Source organism: Rhinolophus hipposideros, assembly GCF_964194185.1.
Source record: "Rhinolophus hipposideros genome assembly, chromosome: 10".
NCBI lineage: Eukaryota > Metazoa > Chordata > Mammalia > Chiroptera > Rhinolophidae > Rhinolophus > Rhinolophus hipposideros.
Window position 1 is genome coordinate 63528726 of NC_138056.1, and position 13859 is coordinate 63542584.

The window sequence follows — 13859 nt, forward strand, 5'->3', positions numbered from 1 at the left end:
AGATAACCTCCATTTTCACATGATGATGTGGCCTCAGAGGGGTTCCAGGGCAAAATCCACATAAAAACTCACGTTTGCTTTAATAGCTTTGTTTTCTACTAGATATTCCACTTCCCTAAAAGTGACTTTACCAGTTATTTACAGATGGGGAAACTGAGGCTTGGTGGGTTTATGTAATCCAGTTCTGACCGGTAGGCTGCGAACTAAATACAGATTAGGCAATTACACAACATGCCGTCTGGGTTCTTTCTACTGAAGGAAGGACAAGCTGTCCCCTGCACCAGCCTGACGCATCCACTCTCCTGGGCCAGGAGGGGGAGAAAGCTCTGTATTTCAGCCACTGTGAAGAGCAGGGATGGACGCAGAATCTTCTTCCTCCCTCCGCCCTGAATGAGCCCAACAAGCACTGACTGAGGCTCCTAAGAGAACCACATAAGAGGGAAGAAAATCGAAACCTGAGAGGAACGTTACATGAGCAGCCTCTGCATTTGACAAATTTTTTAGTAAATCTCTTCTTTCCAGGGCCAGGGGCACTTGAGTGAGCACAAGATGCGTGGTGTCGCCCGCTGAGACCGGCTCTCACGGAGTGGCCCACAGAGCCCTGTCAGCACTGCGAGTCCCAGGATCTCTGAGCATCAGCTGGAGTCTTTCCTTTCAGCAGCTGCTGGTCTTCCTGAGAGACTCACTCCAAGAGCCCCCAAGTCCCCAGTCCTGGCCATCAGTCAGCGAATCATGCAGCCTCCCAGATTAGAAAACCTCTTCTCCCCCCACAAATTTCTCTGTAATCAGCAATGACAGAACAGTTACCACGCATCTGACTTCCAAAAAGGGGCCTCTTCATCAGGACCCAGGACGGGGCTAACAATGCCTTTCGAATACAATGAAGCAACCCTGCCGGCATGGCCAATTTGCATGAAAAACTCAGCTGGACTGCCAACAATTTGCATCCTTTCAGCAGGAACAGACCTGAATCTGACCTTTATCGCCAGGACCACTTCTGTGTTGCTGTTTGCTAACTGGTGTAAAAAACACTCCCAGATATTCCAATTAAAACTCTTCCTTTGCTAAGACAGACCAATGCACACACCCTTTCTACCCCTCTCAAGATTTTCTCAATCTTAAAATGATCCAGTCCAAAAGCAGCATTTTCCTGGCAGTGAGTCACACGAGGCAGTGACAGGGGGGTGGTGGAGAAAGCCCCAGGAAGGCGGGAGGGGACGGAAAGAGGCCGGAGTCCTGAGAGGAAGCTCCAGAGACAGCCGGGGCCTCCCTGCACTTTACAAAGAGCAAAGCCGCCTCCTGGCAAAAACAAGATAAACACCCAGTTTAAGGCTATTATCTCCTTTATTCAAAAAATAAATATTTCACTTTTGAGTCGACATCTTTCAAATCACAGTAAGCAACGAGAAGAAATACAGTCCCTTTGGAAATTGTGAACACATGTAGGAAAAGAGTCATGTTCGAATCAGTGGGGATGGGATGAGTGCGGATTCCAACTGAGTCATGATCCAGAGGTTCTTCCTCTCACCAGGTGGAGTTACATATAGATTTTAGGAGAGAAAAAGAAACACAGACACACGGCTTGGAAGTCTGAAAGGCACATGAAGTGGACCATAAGGTATATGGCACGTTCACTGATAAAATGCTCCCCTATTCCCTCCCAAGAAAAGTGGAAAAACTTTAATCAAGTCAAAGACCAGAGAAGACAGGGCGCTCCTGCTCAGAGCTCAGCTTCGGGGAAATCTCTGACTAGGAAAGCCATTTTTCTTTGGCTTTCCCCGTCCCCTGGCGCTCATTCGGTGACAGTGGGGCGCGTGGCCACATACACAAACACAACAATCAGGAGCACGACCACGGCCAGCGTGGGCAGCACCACCGTGGTGATCTGCTGCCGGGCCTCCTGCATGGCCTGCTTCCGCTCCTTCTTGTCCCGGGACGTCTCCTTCTTGGGCTTCCCTTTCAGCTGCCTCATCTTCCCTCGGGGAGACTAGGAGGGCGTGTCCAGAGAGGGTTCTGAAGGAAGGGTCACACTCCTCCGGTTGGGGTGCAGAACCTCCTGTAGAGAGAACTATGATCAGGAACCAACAGAGGGACAGGAAAAAGAAATTGTCAAGTTACGGGCAAATGCTAAACCAGGAAAAGTATCTGCAGCTAATAAGACAAGGGGTTAAGAACAGCAGAGGTCATACAGCAGAGGTCAGCCCCTCTAAGGGGTGGGCAGTGGGCACGAGCTGGAGATACACCCCAGGGTTCCACCTCCACCAGTGTGTCCCAGCCGGCATGCATGGCTGTGCTGTGAACGAGTCACCGGCATGCTGAGACAGCACCTCAGCTACATGGGCAGCTGGACAAGGCCCTGGGTTGCATATACATAAGCACCTTCTGTGCACGCCGTGACATCAAAGGACCGGAGAGCGCTCACTTCACTGCCTCCACTAGGAGGAGAGGGGAGCACATTTCTCCCTTCCAAGGCTGCACCTACTCACTCGGCTGTTCTAACTTACAAATCTGCTGAGCCAATCTCCAGTGTCCGAACTGCAGGTAACCTGCAGATTCCAGGCGTGGTGGCTCTCCTCCTTCCTGAGCCTGGGGGCGGCCTCACTGGGACTGAAGAGAGCCCAGAGGGCACCAACTCCTCTCTTCTTCCATTGGTTTCTTTACCCATCCGTCCCAACCTTTCTGAGCACCCACTGTGTGCCGGGCTCTACTCAAGGAGCTGAGGAAGAGGTGGAAGACTTGGGTCTGTCTTCACAAGCCCAGGGGCACAATGGGTTGCAGGCAAAGTGGAATCTGAGTCAGACAATGAATGGAGACAGGCTGAGCCTGTGAGCCTGCCACCCACTCACCCTAGGAATCTCCTAAGTTCTGTGGCCCGTGGACGGTGCTCAGGTGGTGAAGCAGTGCTGTCAGGAGCCTGGGGCTGAATAAAACCTGTGGGTAACTACAGTGCAACAGCTCAAACACATCTGATTCTTGGCTGCAAGCAACAGAAACAGGCTTTGGCTGATTTCAACTGAGAAGGCGTTTACTCAAACGCCTCTGGCATCTCACAGGATCCCCAAGAAAAGCCAGAGGACCAGACTCAGGAAATGAGCAGGACAGGGGAGCTGTGTAGCCATCACCGGAGCCCCACCTCATACCACAGGACACGAGGATGTCACAGGTCGTATCACCTGGACATTGCTACTGGAGCAGGAGACCCTGAGGCCACTGCCCCTAGAAACTAGACAAAGCTGCTGTCACTTCCTCCAGGATGAATTCTCCAGCACCCTCCCTGGCTTCCGTGTCACCAGCTCCCTCATATGCATCTGACCAGCCACGCTGAGGCCCAGTATGCCCAAAGGCCAGTCTTCCGACACCCATAATAGGTGAAGTATTATCTAAACATAGGGTTGGATATGGAGCAGGGAAATTAAAGATAAAAATAAAAAGTCCATCATAATATCCTGGGAGACTAGCATGGATCCAGACGCTCTTGGAGGCAGAAGAGCAGTGTACGCCTATATTCCTCTAAGAAAGAGGCTTTTGTAACGATATCGTGTTTCCAGTTTTGTCCCAGGGCAGTGGGTGGTTTGTCACCAAATGATGAGGAAGATGACATTTACACCTAAGTGACCATGTTAAGTGGCAGAATGTGAAATGTGAATTGAGCTGGGAAAGGTCTTGTATGATATCTTCCTGTTTGCAGAAAGAGCCTCATATCTTTCTACGCCTTTCATCCCATATGGGCCCCCCAGAACTTTTTTTTTGTATTAGCCACATCAGGCAAAGTTTCTTTGGAGGCAAGATGTCTAATATTATTGCACTGGGATGACATAATGCCAACCAAAAGCAACTATTAAAATTCAGGGAAACCCCATTTGGGCAAATGTCCACTTGGCTTTTAAAAAATACCCACTGTCACTTTCTTAAGACATGACAGGTGTAGGAACACCTGGATTTACCAATTTCCCCTTTTCAAATCTTTCAAAGAACTTTAGACAGACCCGGGTTCAAACCGAATCCAAGAAATTTTCACTTACTGGCTGAATGGCTTGGGGCAAGTCACCTTACCTCACTAGGTCTCCATGTCATCAACAGAACAATGAGCACAACTTCTCTCATAAAGGATGACCGTGAGGATTTGAAAACGCACAGGTATGTGGCGTTCCGCCCGCCCACAGGGAAGCGGTCCATGCTGGCTGAGCCAGACAGAGCCCGCTTCCTCTCACCCCGCCACTCACCCCTCTGTGACCCTGGGAAGAGCTCAGTGAGCTTCTCTAAGCCTCACCTACCACTGGGGAAGTGGTAACAATGGCAGCTGCCCCCCTTGCAGGACCGTGGTGAGGAGAGACAAGGATCTGGGAACACAGGACTTGGTGTAGAGAAGGCACTCGATTCATGGTAGCTGACACTAATGGAACTTATCCCTGCAGCCTGTGCGTCAGACAGAGCAGGTTAATTACCCCTACTTTAGAGATGAGGAAACTAAGGAGCAAGAGGAAAAATGTCACCAGTCACCCAGCCTGTAAATACTCTCAGTGGCTTCTAACAGAGCAATAGACAGCATCTCTCGTCCAAAGCTATGAGCCACGGTCCATTTTCTCTCTGACACATTCTCACAAAACGGTTTTAAAAGAGACAAGCCATTAGCAGCACTCTAATTTGCAGCCATTTTCCTGTGGAGTAAATGGCCTGTCGGACCTGTGAAAAACAAGAAGGCCCCGCAGTGGCCCCTCACAGGATTGGCCACAGGCAGGAAGCAGCAGGGACCCCAGGGTTAAGAGGGGCCCCCGCCACTCTGGCTCACGGCACAGGCCCTGACTTTCATCCTGCTCCATTAGCTGCTGTCTACATCTTGTAACACATACGTGCAGTTGACATTCAGAGGCACCAGCCTCCGTGATGGACCAGCTCTTGACATTTGTGAGATATATTCAGAAGTTCCTGGAGGCTCAGAAAAAAAGCTTCACGTTGCGGGCAACAGTACAGGTTTGGTCAGGATTGAAGGGCCAAACACACTGCTCTGAATTCTGGGTTCTCTGTTAGGCTAAGGGGCAGCCTCCCTGCTTTCACTTACCTGCAGCACAGGCCTCAAACCACACCCCAGCACTCTCCCTGGGCCCAAAGAGTCCGGGAAAGCTCTCTGAGATGACAACTGAGGAGAGGGAAAGGGACCATCTGGGACAAAAGTGGGGCAGCACAGCAGGCAGAGGGAGTGGAAGGAACCACGAGGAGAGTGACAGGATAAACCTGGAGAGCATGGCAGAGGTCAGGTCATCCAGGGGCTCACAGACCGTGATAAAAAGTCAGGTTTTATTCTAAGAGCATCATGAGGCACTGAAGGGCTTCACCCATGGAGGCGAATGTTTTAAAAATCTCCCTCTGGCTAGACCAGTCCAGTCCGTGGAGAGTGGGACACAGGGAATGAAAAGGGAGGCTCTTAGAGCCGGCCAAGGAGGGAGGGGGTGGCTCAGCGGGGGAAGGTCAGTGTGGATGGAGAGGAGGATACAGTCGGGTTACATGCGGGGTACAACTGACAGGACCTACTGACAGATTAGACATGGCACATGAGGGAAAGGGCGGAACGACAGGTGGACCTGAGGTTCGCAGCTTGAGCAACGGGCTGGGTGGTGATTCTGCCTCATGAGATGGGGGAGCATGGGGGTGTGGGGGTGGGGAGGTGGATCTGAGAAAGAACATGCAGTGATCTGTTCACACCTATCCATGTGTGAGGATGCCTATTAGACATCGCCATGGAGATATCAGGGAGGCGGATGAAGAAATGAGTCAGGAGCTCCGTCTGGGCTGAAGGGCTATATTTGGAAGTCCTCAGCTCCTGGATGAGGTGAGATCACAAAGGGCCAGGTAGGTGGAGAAAAGGGTCCAGAGAGGGCCTTGCGGCACCTGACGGAGGACAGGTGGAGGAAAGCAAGCAAAGGAGCCTGGGGAGAAGAGGCAAGGGAAGAAGAGAATGTGAAGTCCTGGGGACCAAGAGAGTCAAGAGGGGCACTGCTTCGAAACGCTCTTGAGAGGCAAAGTGAAGATAAAGAGGCATAAGACCGGATTTCGGCAATGTGGAGACGTGACCTACGTAACTTCAGTGGAGTGAGAGTTCAGATCAGGGCTCCTACGACTGTTACTTGTCTGAGAGAGAAGCTCATGCCAGAATGTAAATGAATACACTGCTTTCTCCATTGAGAAAGTTTTGCCATGAACATAAAAAATGTCAACTGAACTAAATTATGCGTCGTACACAGCTGATTCACATTCTGGAGTAAACGCCTTATGACAACTTGTGATCAATGGATCACACGCCAACACTTTGCCTAGCGCTCGGAGAGACAACTGAAGTTCTCCTGGAAGAGCATGTGGAGCCAAGAGAGAAACTAGAGGATGTGTGAAACGTCCAGCAGAATGAGAGAAAACCCTAATGCTGAAAAAAATAGGGGACAGCTGTAGGAGCAAGGTAAGGGCACAAAAGGACAGCTTCACCTTTCAGAGAAGCAAAGGCCCCACTCTGAACCCAACGGGAGGGGAAGCAAGGTGGGGAAGACGGATGCAGGACGAGGCAGGTCTGCCTGGTCTGTGTGGCGGGATCAAGAAGTTTCTGTGTTCTCAGCAAACAGGAAAGGGCTTCTGCTTCAAGTCTGGGGAGTTGGGAAGCAGGCTTGAGTAAAAAAGAAGGCCTGAAATAACCATCTCGGAGGGTGGCAAAGCAAGCTTAGCATGGAAACACCAGCCCTTATGGTTGAGGTTCTTAAATGCTTACCACCCAGGCCCCGTCTCCTCCTGGGCGGGCTGAGGACCACCTGCCACATGGTCTGGGCTCAGCCCAATGGACCAGGTGGCCTGCTGGGCCAGGGCTGGCTCATCCAGACTGCCAGAACCTTTAAAACATGTGCTATGCCTTGGAAAGATAAGCTGGGCCAATCAGCCTCTATTTCAGAAATCTAAACTAAGAAACACAAAGGGACACTAAAGTTGGACAATCACACAGATGTAGGCACCATGGAAGCCATCCGCAGAAGACAGTAAAGGAAGCCAGCTGGGGGAGAAAAGATGGAAGCATAGAGGATGACGGACCATTGAGACTCGGAGAGAGGGGACTCTGCTCCTGTCTTTCTAGTGTAGTCCTTGCGAGGCCCAGCTCTATAAGGGCTCCTATGTTACGCTGCCGTGTTTCTGTATCTTATGATAGACACCTCTTTTAACTTGAACTGGTCTAGTGAGACTCTGTATCTTCCACCGAAAAGAGCCCTGGAAAAAGTGATTCCTCTGGTTTTGCAAAGGGGATATCCAATGCCTTGCCACTATCACATAATTAGGGAGTGGCAGAGTCAAAGGTCAAACCCACATCTGCCTAACCCCAAAGACTAAACAGTCCCATCCTTCTGTGCCTGCCCCACATATCGTCCCGGCCCTTTACCCACTTTGGAGCCATCTCTTTGCTCAGGAGGCCCTGGCAGACAGGAACTCAAAGATGAAGTTCACACGGCGGCCCAGGCAGGATGGAGAAGCCACTAGCCAAGTTCCAGCTCTACGACTGCAGCTGCCACCTGGACACCCCGCTGCCTCTAGCAACCCTAACCAGGGCAACAGAAGACTTCACAAACACTTGAGTTCCATCTGCTCTGCCCCTCCCCCACCAACACTGATGGCAACTGGTCAGCACTGAACAATCCAACTGGTCCCCAGTGTGTGGGGGCGGGGGGCAGAGGCAGAGAGAAAGAGGAACATTCTTTCAAACAGAATTGTTTTAAGTTGACAATTTCTCTCCGATTATACCTTGCCTGTTTTTCTATATATGTGCACACATTAAATTCTTGATGTATATTTTGTTTTCCAATTTAGAGGTCATAATGTACATACAGTGTTGGACCCTATTAGGGGAACAGCAGGAACAGAGGTTAAGTACAAGGGTTTAAATGCAGGTTTGAGCATCAGCTCTGCCAGGTCTAGTTATACGACCTTGGGCAAGGTACTGAATCTCTTATGTCTTGACTTTCCTCCCCTGTGAAACGGGATAAGAAAACCTGCTTTGTAGAGTTACTGAAAATTTGAGGGGGAAAAAATGCATGATCTGAAGTATCTAGTACATCTGTGGAACAGGCTGTACCAGATGCTCAATAAATGGCACATAGATGGTATCGGATGGGTACTGGCCTTATCAGGGGGAATCACTTCGTAAGGTATATAAATGTCTCATCACTATGTTGTACACCTGAAACTATTATCATATTGTCTGTCAACTGTAATTGAAAAGTAAATAAATAAACAAACAGCACATAGTAACTTGCTATCCGGGGAGGTTTGTCCAGTGAAGATACACAATATAACCCATAGATGATGAAATCCCCCCAGGTTTTTCTCTTTTTCTTGCTAAAAACTACAGAGTTATCAATCTGCTGCTGGGCAGGTTTGTTCAAAGGTTGGATGGCAGAAGGAAGTTGGTTCAAGCTGTTGAGGGAAGGTTCAGGATTACACAGCTCAGTTCCAACTCCCACATCCCAAACCTGCTAAATCAGTGCTGCCCAACAGCGTAGCCACGAGCCGTAAGCCACATGGGGCTACTCGCATTCAAAATGTGGCTATGGTCTAAGGGAGCTGTACAGCGATAAAAATACACAATGGATTTTGAAGACTTATTCCCAAAAGAGAGAATGTCAAATACCTCCTTCATTTTTTTTATACTGATTACATGTTGAAATAATAATATTGTGGATATACGAGTACTAGATAAAATATATTGTCAAAATCAATTTCACCTATTTTCTTTTCACTGTTTTCTTTTTTAAACTTTTCCCCACTTTGTGCAGAGAGAAACTAAGCAACAATAAAGTCTAACTTTCCAAAGTCACCAGGTTAGCAAATAATGGAGCTGAGCTGAAAATCTAAAAAAAAAAAAAAATCTCATTCCAAACCTGTTCACTTTTTTTAATGGGTAAATAAATGTGTCGTGGAGGCCCTGCTTTCAACCAGAAGTAAAATTGCTGGATCACTAGGTAACTCTTTTTTTTATTCCCATACCCCCACCTCTTCCCCCCTAGCAACCATCAGTTTGCTCTCTGTATCTATGGGTCTGTTTCTGTTTTGTTTTCTTACACATTTATTTTGCTTTTTAGATTCCACATATAAGTGAGATTATACAGTATTTGTCTTTCTCTGTCTGACCTATTTCACTTAGCGTAATATCCTCTAGGTCTATTTATATTGTCGCAAATGGCAAGACTTCATTCTTGTTTGTTGCTGAATAATATTCCATTGTACTCGGATGCATACATCACATCTCCTTATTCATTCATCTGCTGATGGACATCTAGGCTGCTACCATATCTTAGCTATTACTAGTAATGCTGCAATGAACGGAAGAGTGCATATCTTTTCAAATTAGTGTGTTTGTTTTCTTCAAATACCCAGAAGTGGAATCGCTGGACTGTATGGCAAAGCTATTTTTAATTTTTTGAAGCATTTCCTTACTGTTTTCCATAGGGGCTGCACTAATTTGCAATCCCACCAACAGTGTATGAAGGTTCCTTTTCTCCACAGCCTCACCAGCAGTTGTTATTTGTTGACTTATTGATGACAGCCATTCTGACAGGTGTGTGGCGATATCTCTTTTTACTCTTCTAATGTGGCTACTAGAAAACTTTCAATTCCATGAGCAGCTCACATTACACTTTTACTGGACAATGCTATGCTTGCCCCACGCAAGAAGAAGCAACGTGTTCTGCCCTCTTACAAGCCTTACACATCACAGCCTCCACTCTCCATGGCAGGACTTCCGAGCCTTTACAACCCAGCTCGAGTAGCTCTCTCCAGCCTCATCACACCCCACGTGACCCACAGCTACCAACACACCTGAGCTCCCACCCTGCTCGCTCATACCCCTGCTGAAATGCCCCCCACCCCTTGCACCGTCATCATCCGGTTTCAGTCTCTCATTCTTGGTCAACCCCGGTGCATGGCCCTCAGCTTCAGCCTCCCCAGGCAGAAGCAATGGCTCCCTCCTAGGTGCTGTCTCGGCGCTCAGTTTACACTTTTACTGACACTTTTACTGACCCGTGGCTACTGCGTAGCTGGCTGGGTCTCTGATGTCCCCCACTGGATTATGTGCTTCTCGGGGATGGCAAATGTGTCTTGCTAGTAATAATAGTCTACTGGGCAGGCATGAGGCCTCTCACATAACAGGTGCTCAACAAATCGCTGCTGGATTGAATATCAAAGCTGGAAGAGTTGAACACAAGCAACTCATCTTACATACCCACCATAGTTCCAGTATAGATATTCTAGAGTAGAAAAAGTTATAGTAGAAAACAATAAATGAGCTAGCTACCACTTATCAATGCTAATTTCACTGTCAACACAGTCTTGCAAGATAGGTATTTTTCATTGTATTTTACCAAAAAAATTGAGAGTCAGAAAAGTGTGGTGACTTGCCCAAGATCAAAGACTATTAAAAAACCAGTGCAGTCTCAAGCCCAGTGTAAAAGCCGTAAAAAGCATTCATTAAGTATGTAATAAATGAACAGAGTGAGGATTTTAACTCAGAGCTAATTCCCAAGCCCAGCAGTCCTCTCTATGTGACCCCACAGTGCTTCCCAGTCACCCCACAACTAAGAACAGTAGATATCCCTTCCTGAAGGCTCACTATCTATCAGGCTACTGCACAAAAGCCCTCTATAAACACACAAACCTGACCATGGCCTTGATCCCATTTTGCAGACAAGGGGACTGAGGCTTAGAAGGCCCCAGGGAGCAAGTCAGCAGTGCAGCTGGGATTCAAACCTAGTACAGAAACTGTGTCCCTCCCACCCCACACAGCTGCCTCCAGGTGGCCAGGCTCATGGGATGATGGGACACAGAATCAAGCGTCCACGCCTGGTTCCTGACCATCAGCTCCAGAGACTGAGGACACGGGCAGCGTGTGTGAGAGGGAGTCCAGGCCCTCCTGTTCTCACTTGACAGCCAATGAAGCCTGCTCCTTACAGCCAGCGCTGCCCTGATTCCTGGAAGGTTATGTCTGCACGCCCTCCCCAGCTGGACAGTCATCCTGGGTTTAAAGATGCTCACATTCTGCTTGAATTCACAGGTGGGCCAGGCTGCTCCAAAGGCCCCAGGATGTTCCAGGCTGTTGGAGCAGGGCAGCTGAGCACAGCGTGACCTGGCCTGGCGACAATGTTAAGTGGCTGCAAACTGTGCCAACTGCATCCCCACCTCCTCACAATCAATGTGAACATAGATACCAGGCCCAGGTGGCAGCTCCTCCTGGAAGATCACGCCCAGGGATGGAGGCCAAAGACCTCGCTGCCACTCAACGCCATCCACCTTTCCTAAAGTGCCACAGCACTCCAGTCTTCAGAACAAGCAGTTACGGTGCTCACTAAGAAAATGGCTGTATTTTTCTCCTACTTCCTAATCAGAAATGCAAATGAATGAACAACAAGAAAGGTGTATGTGGGGGGATCTTCACCATCTCTCCTCATAGCTGCGTCATTATCGTACCATGAGCATAAGAAGGGCTGACCTGCTCCACACTCTCTGCCATGACCCTGGGAAGCTGCCCCGGGTTCAGGGAAACATAAACTGAGAGAGAGCAGCAGCTCTGCGGTTCAGCAAGTGTGCTTGCTTCATTTTATGTCCCTGGTATTTAGCCATAATGGGCCTGTGATCACTTCACTCCAGTCTGTCGCAGAGTGGGGGCAGGGGGTGGGCAGGCTGCCAGGAGAACTGTGCAAGATGGGACTCCTGACACCGCTAAGCACCTGCTGATCACATGAGTGCCTTCCCCGGGAACACAGACATGAACAAATAATGACAGCCCCCCCACACACACGCACATGCACATGCACACACGCACACACACATGCCAGCTCCAGCACCTCCCACTGCTGAACAGCCACAGAGGTCGGGGAGCTCTCCACGTGACCACCTGGCGGCCAGTGGGGGAATCAGAGCTACAGACAGACAAGCCGACAGACACAAACACATAAGCACTTACCTCTCTCATCAAAGGCAGAAGGAAGAAGAAAATAGGTAATTTGGTGGCGGCAGTATCAGCTATTCCTAAGTAAAACCCTGAGAACATGAAAGAACCTTTGGGTGGGTCACTGAATAATACTGACACAAAAAGCTAGCGTTCTCAATAAATTAGATCAGTAACATTACTTCGGCACAATGCAGCTTACAAAGTGCTTTCCTGTGCCTCACTGACTTTATCTGCAAAATAACTCTGAATGCTGTGTATTACTGTTCTTCTTTAACCGGAAAAAGGAGAATACAGAGCAATTAAGCTCATGTCAGGGTTTCAATCCCTATCCTGGCACTTCCAGGGTGTGTGGTCCTGAGCAACTAACCTCTCAGACCTTCAATTACTCTGTAAAACAGGGATAAAAATACCTGTGCTTCAAACACTTTTTGAGCATCTGCTATACGTCAGGGGACCTTTTGGAGTTACAGCAGCAAGACAGGCAAAATGCTGCCTTCACGTAATTTACAGGGAATATGTGCAGAGACAGCTAACAAATGAACAGAATATGTGTCAGACGATGCTATGTGTTGTAGAGAAAATAAAGGGGTGGGGGGTGGCGTACAGAGGCTGTACATTTAGAGTAACCAATCCCAGAAGGCTTCATGAGAAAGTGACACTGGACCAGAGACTCAAAGGAAGTGAGAAGTGACCCAGGCAGATTCCTGGGAAGATCTTCTGGGCAGGATCTTCTGGGCATGTGCAAAGGCCCTGAGGTAGGCCCCCACCCCCACTCCCAGCATGTCTGAGAAGCAGCACAGTGGCCAGTGTGGCTGAAGAGGGCAGAGGGGAGCACTTAAGGGTGAGGTCAGAGTGGGAGCAGGTAGAGAACCGGAAGGTGGCCATCAGAGGGCTCTGCCTGTATTAGTTATTTATTTATTCACTTTTTCTTTTTATTATTAGTGTCAGGTGTACAAAACACTGTAATAGACATTTACACCCAAGGGGGGTTGTCACTTTGTGAGGGCTCTGATTGTATTTAAAATGAGTACTGAGGGACAACTGACTGCAGAGGGTAAAGGGCTGACGCAGGACATCACTGAAGCTGCTACTGAATTATTCAGGTCAGCCATGGCGGCTTGGTCCAGGGTAGAGGCAGATGTGGTAAAAAGTGGTCAGATCCTGAGGGCACTGAGAAGGTAGAGTCCACATGATTTACCAGCAGACTAGAACTAGAGTGTGAAAAAAGAAAATGGACTAAGGCTCTGTGGCCTGAGAGAGTGGAAGCATGAGGTGCCACTTAAGGAGGCAGGGAAGACACAGGCAGCCTGGGGTGTGGGGGTGGGAGGTATGGACGGGTCAAATGTGAGATCCTATCAGATGCTGCTAGTGGAGCAGCCTACATGGAGCAGACCGTTGGCGGCATGAGTCTGGTTTAGGGCGAGAGCTGGGCTGCAGATAGGAAGGTCGGCACAGGAAGCCTGGCGGCTGGTCACTGAGCGCACACAGAGAAGGCGGCTGAGGACTGGGCCCTAGTGCAATCTAATGTTTAGGTCTCGGGGAGCTGAAGAGCAGCTAGGAAAAGACTAAAAAGGTGTGAAAGGAAGACACGCAGGAGGAGTGTGGTGTCTTGGAAGGCAAGTGCAGAAAGTGTCCTAAGGAAGAAGACGCTAATCATTTGATTTGGTCACATTAGGTTATCGGTGACTTGAGAGAACGGTTTTGGTGGAGAGGTGGGGAGGGGCAAAGATCCAAGGAGGTCCCAGAGCGGAACGGAGCAGAGAGGCTGGAGGCCACAGGCAGGCAACGCCTCTCCAAACAGGAGTCGGAGGCCAAGCGTCTGCGCTGAAATGCCCGTTCGGCCATCTCTCAGCCCTGTGACCTCAGGCAAGTGACTTAATCTTTCTGTGCC

At 49.1% G+C, this 13859-nt stretch overlaps 1 protein-coding gene across 6 annotated transcripts in view; it reads right to left on the bottom strand.

Annotated features, from left to right (window-relative positions):
• Positions 1-1328: 1328 nt before the first annotated feature.
• Positions 1329-13859, bottom strand: part of SMCO4 (single-pass membrane protein with coiled-coil domains 4) — a 137607-nt gene continuing 125076 nt past the window's right edge. For 3 of the 6 annotated variants that reach the window (XM_081062621.1, XM_081062622.1, XM_081062623.1), the window contains exon 3: positions 1652-2056. In XM_081062621.1, the coding sequence (XP_080918747.1) occupies positions 1793-1972 (180 nt within the window). In that variant the 5' untranslated portion in view covers positions 1973-2056 and the 3' untranslated portion in view covers positions 1652-1792. Of the gene's footprint in view, positions 2069-13859 lie in introns of all 6 variants that reach the window. The other 3 variants (XM_081062620.1, XM_081062619.1, XM_081062618.1) reach the window with 2 other exon arrangements.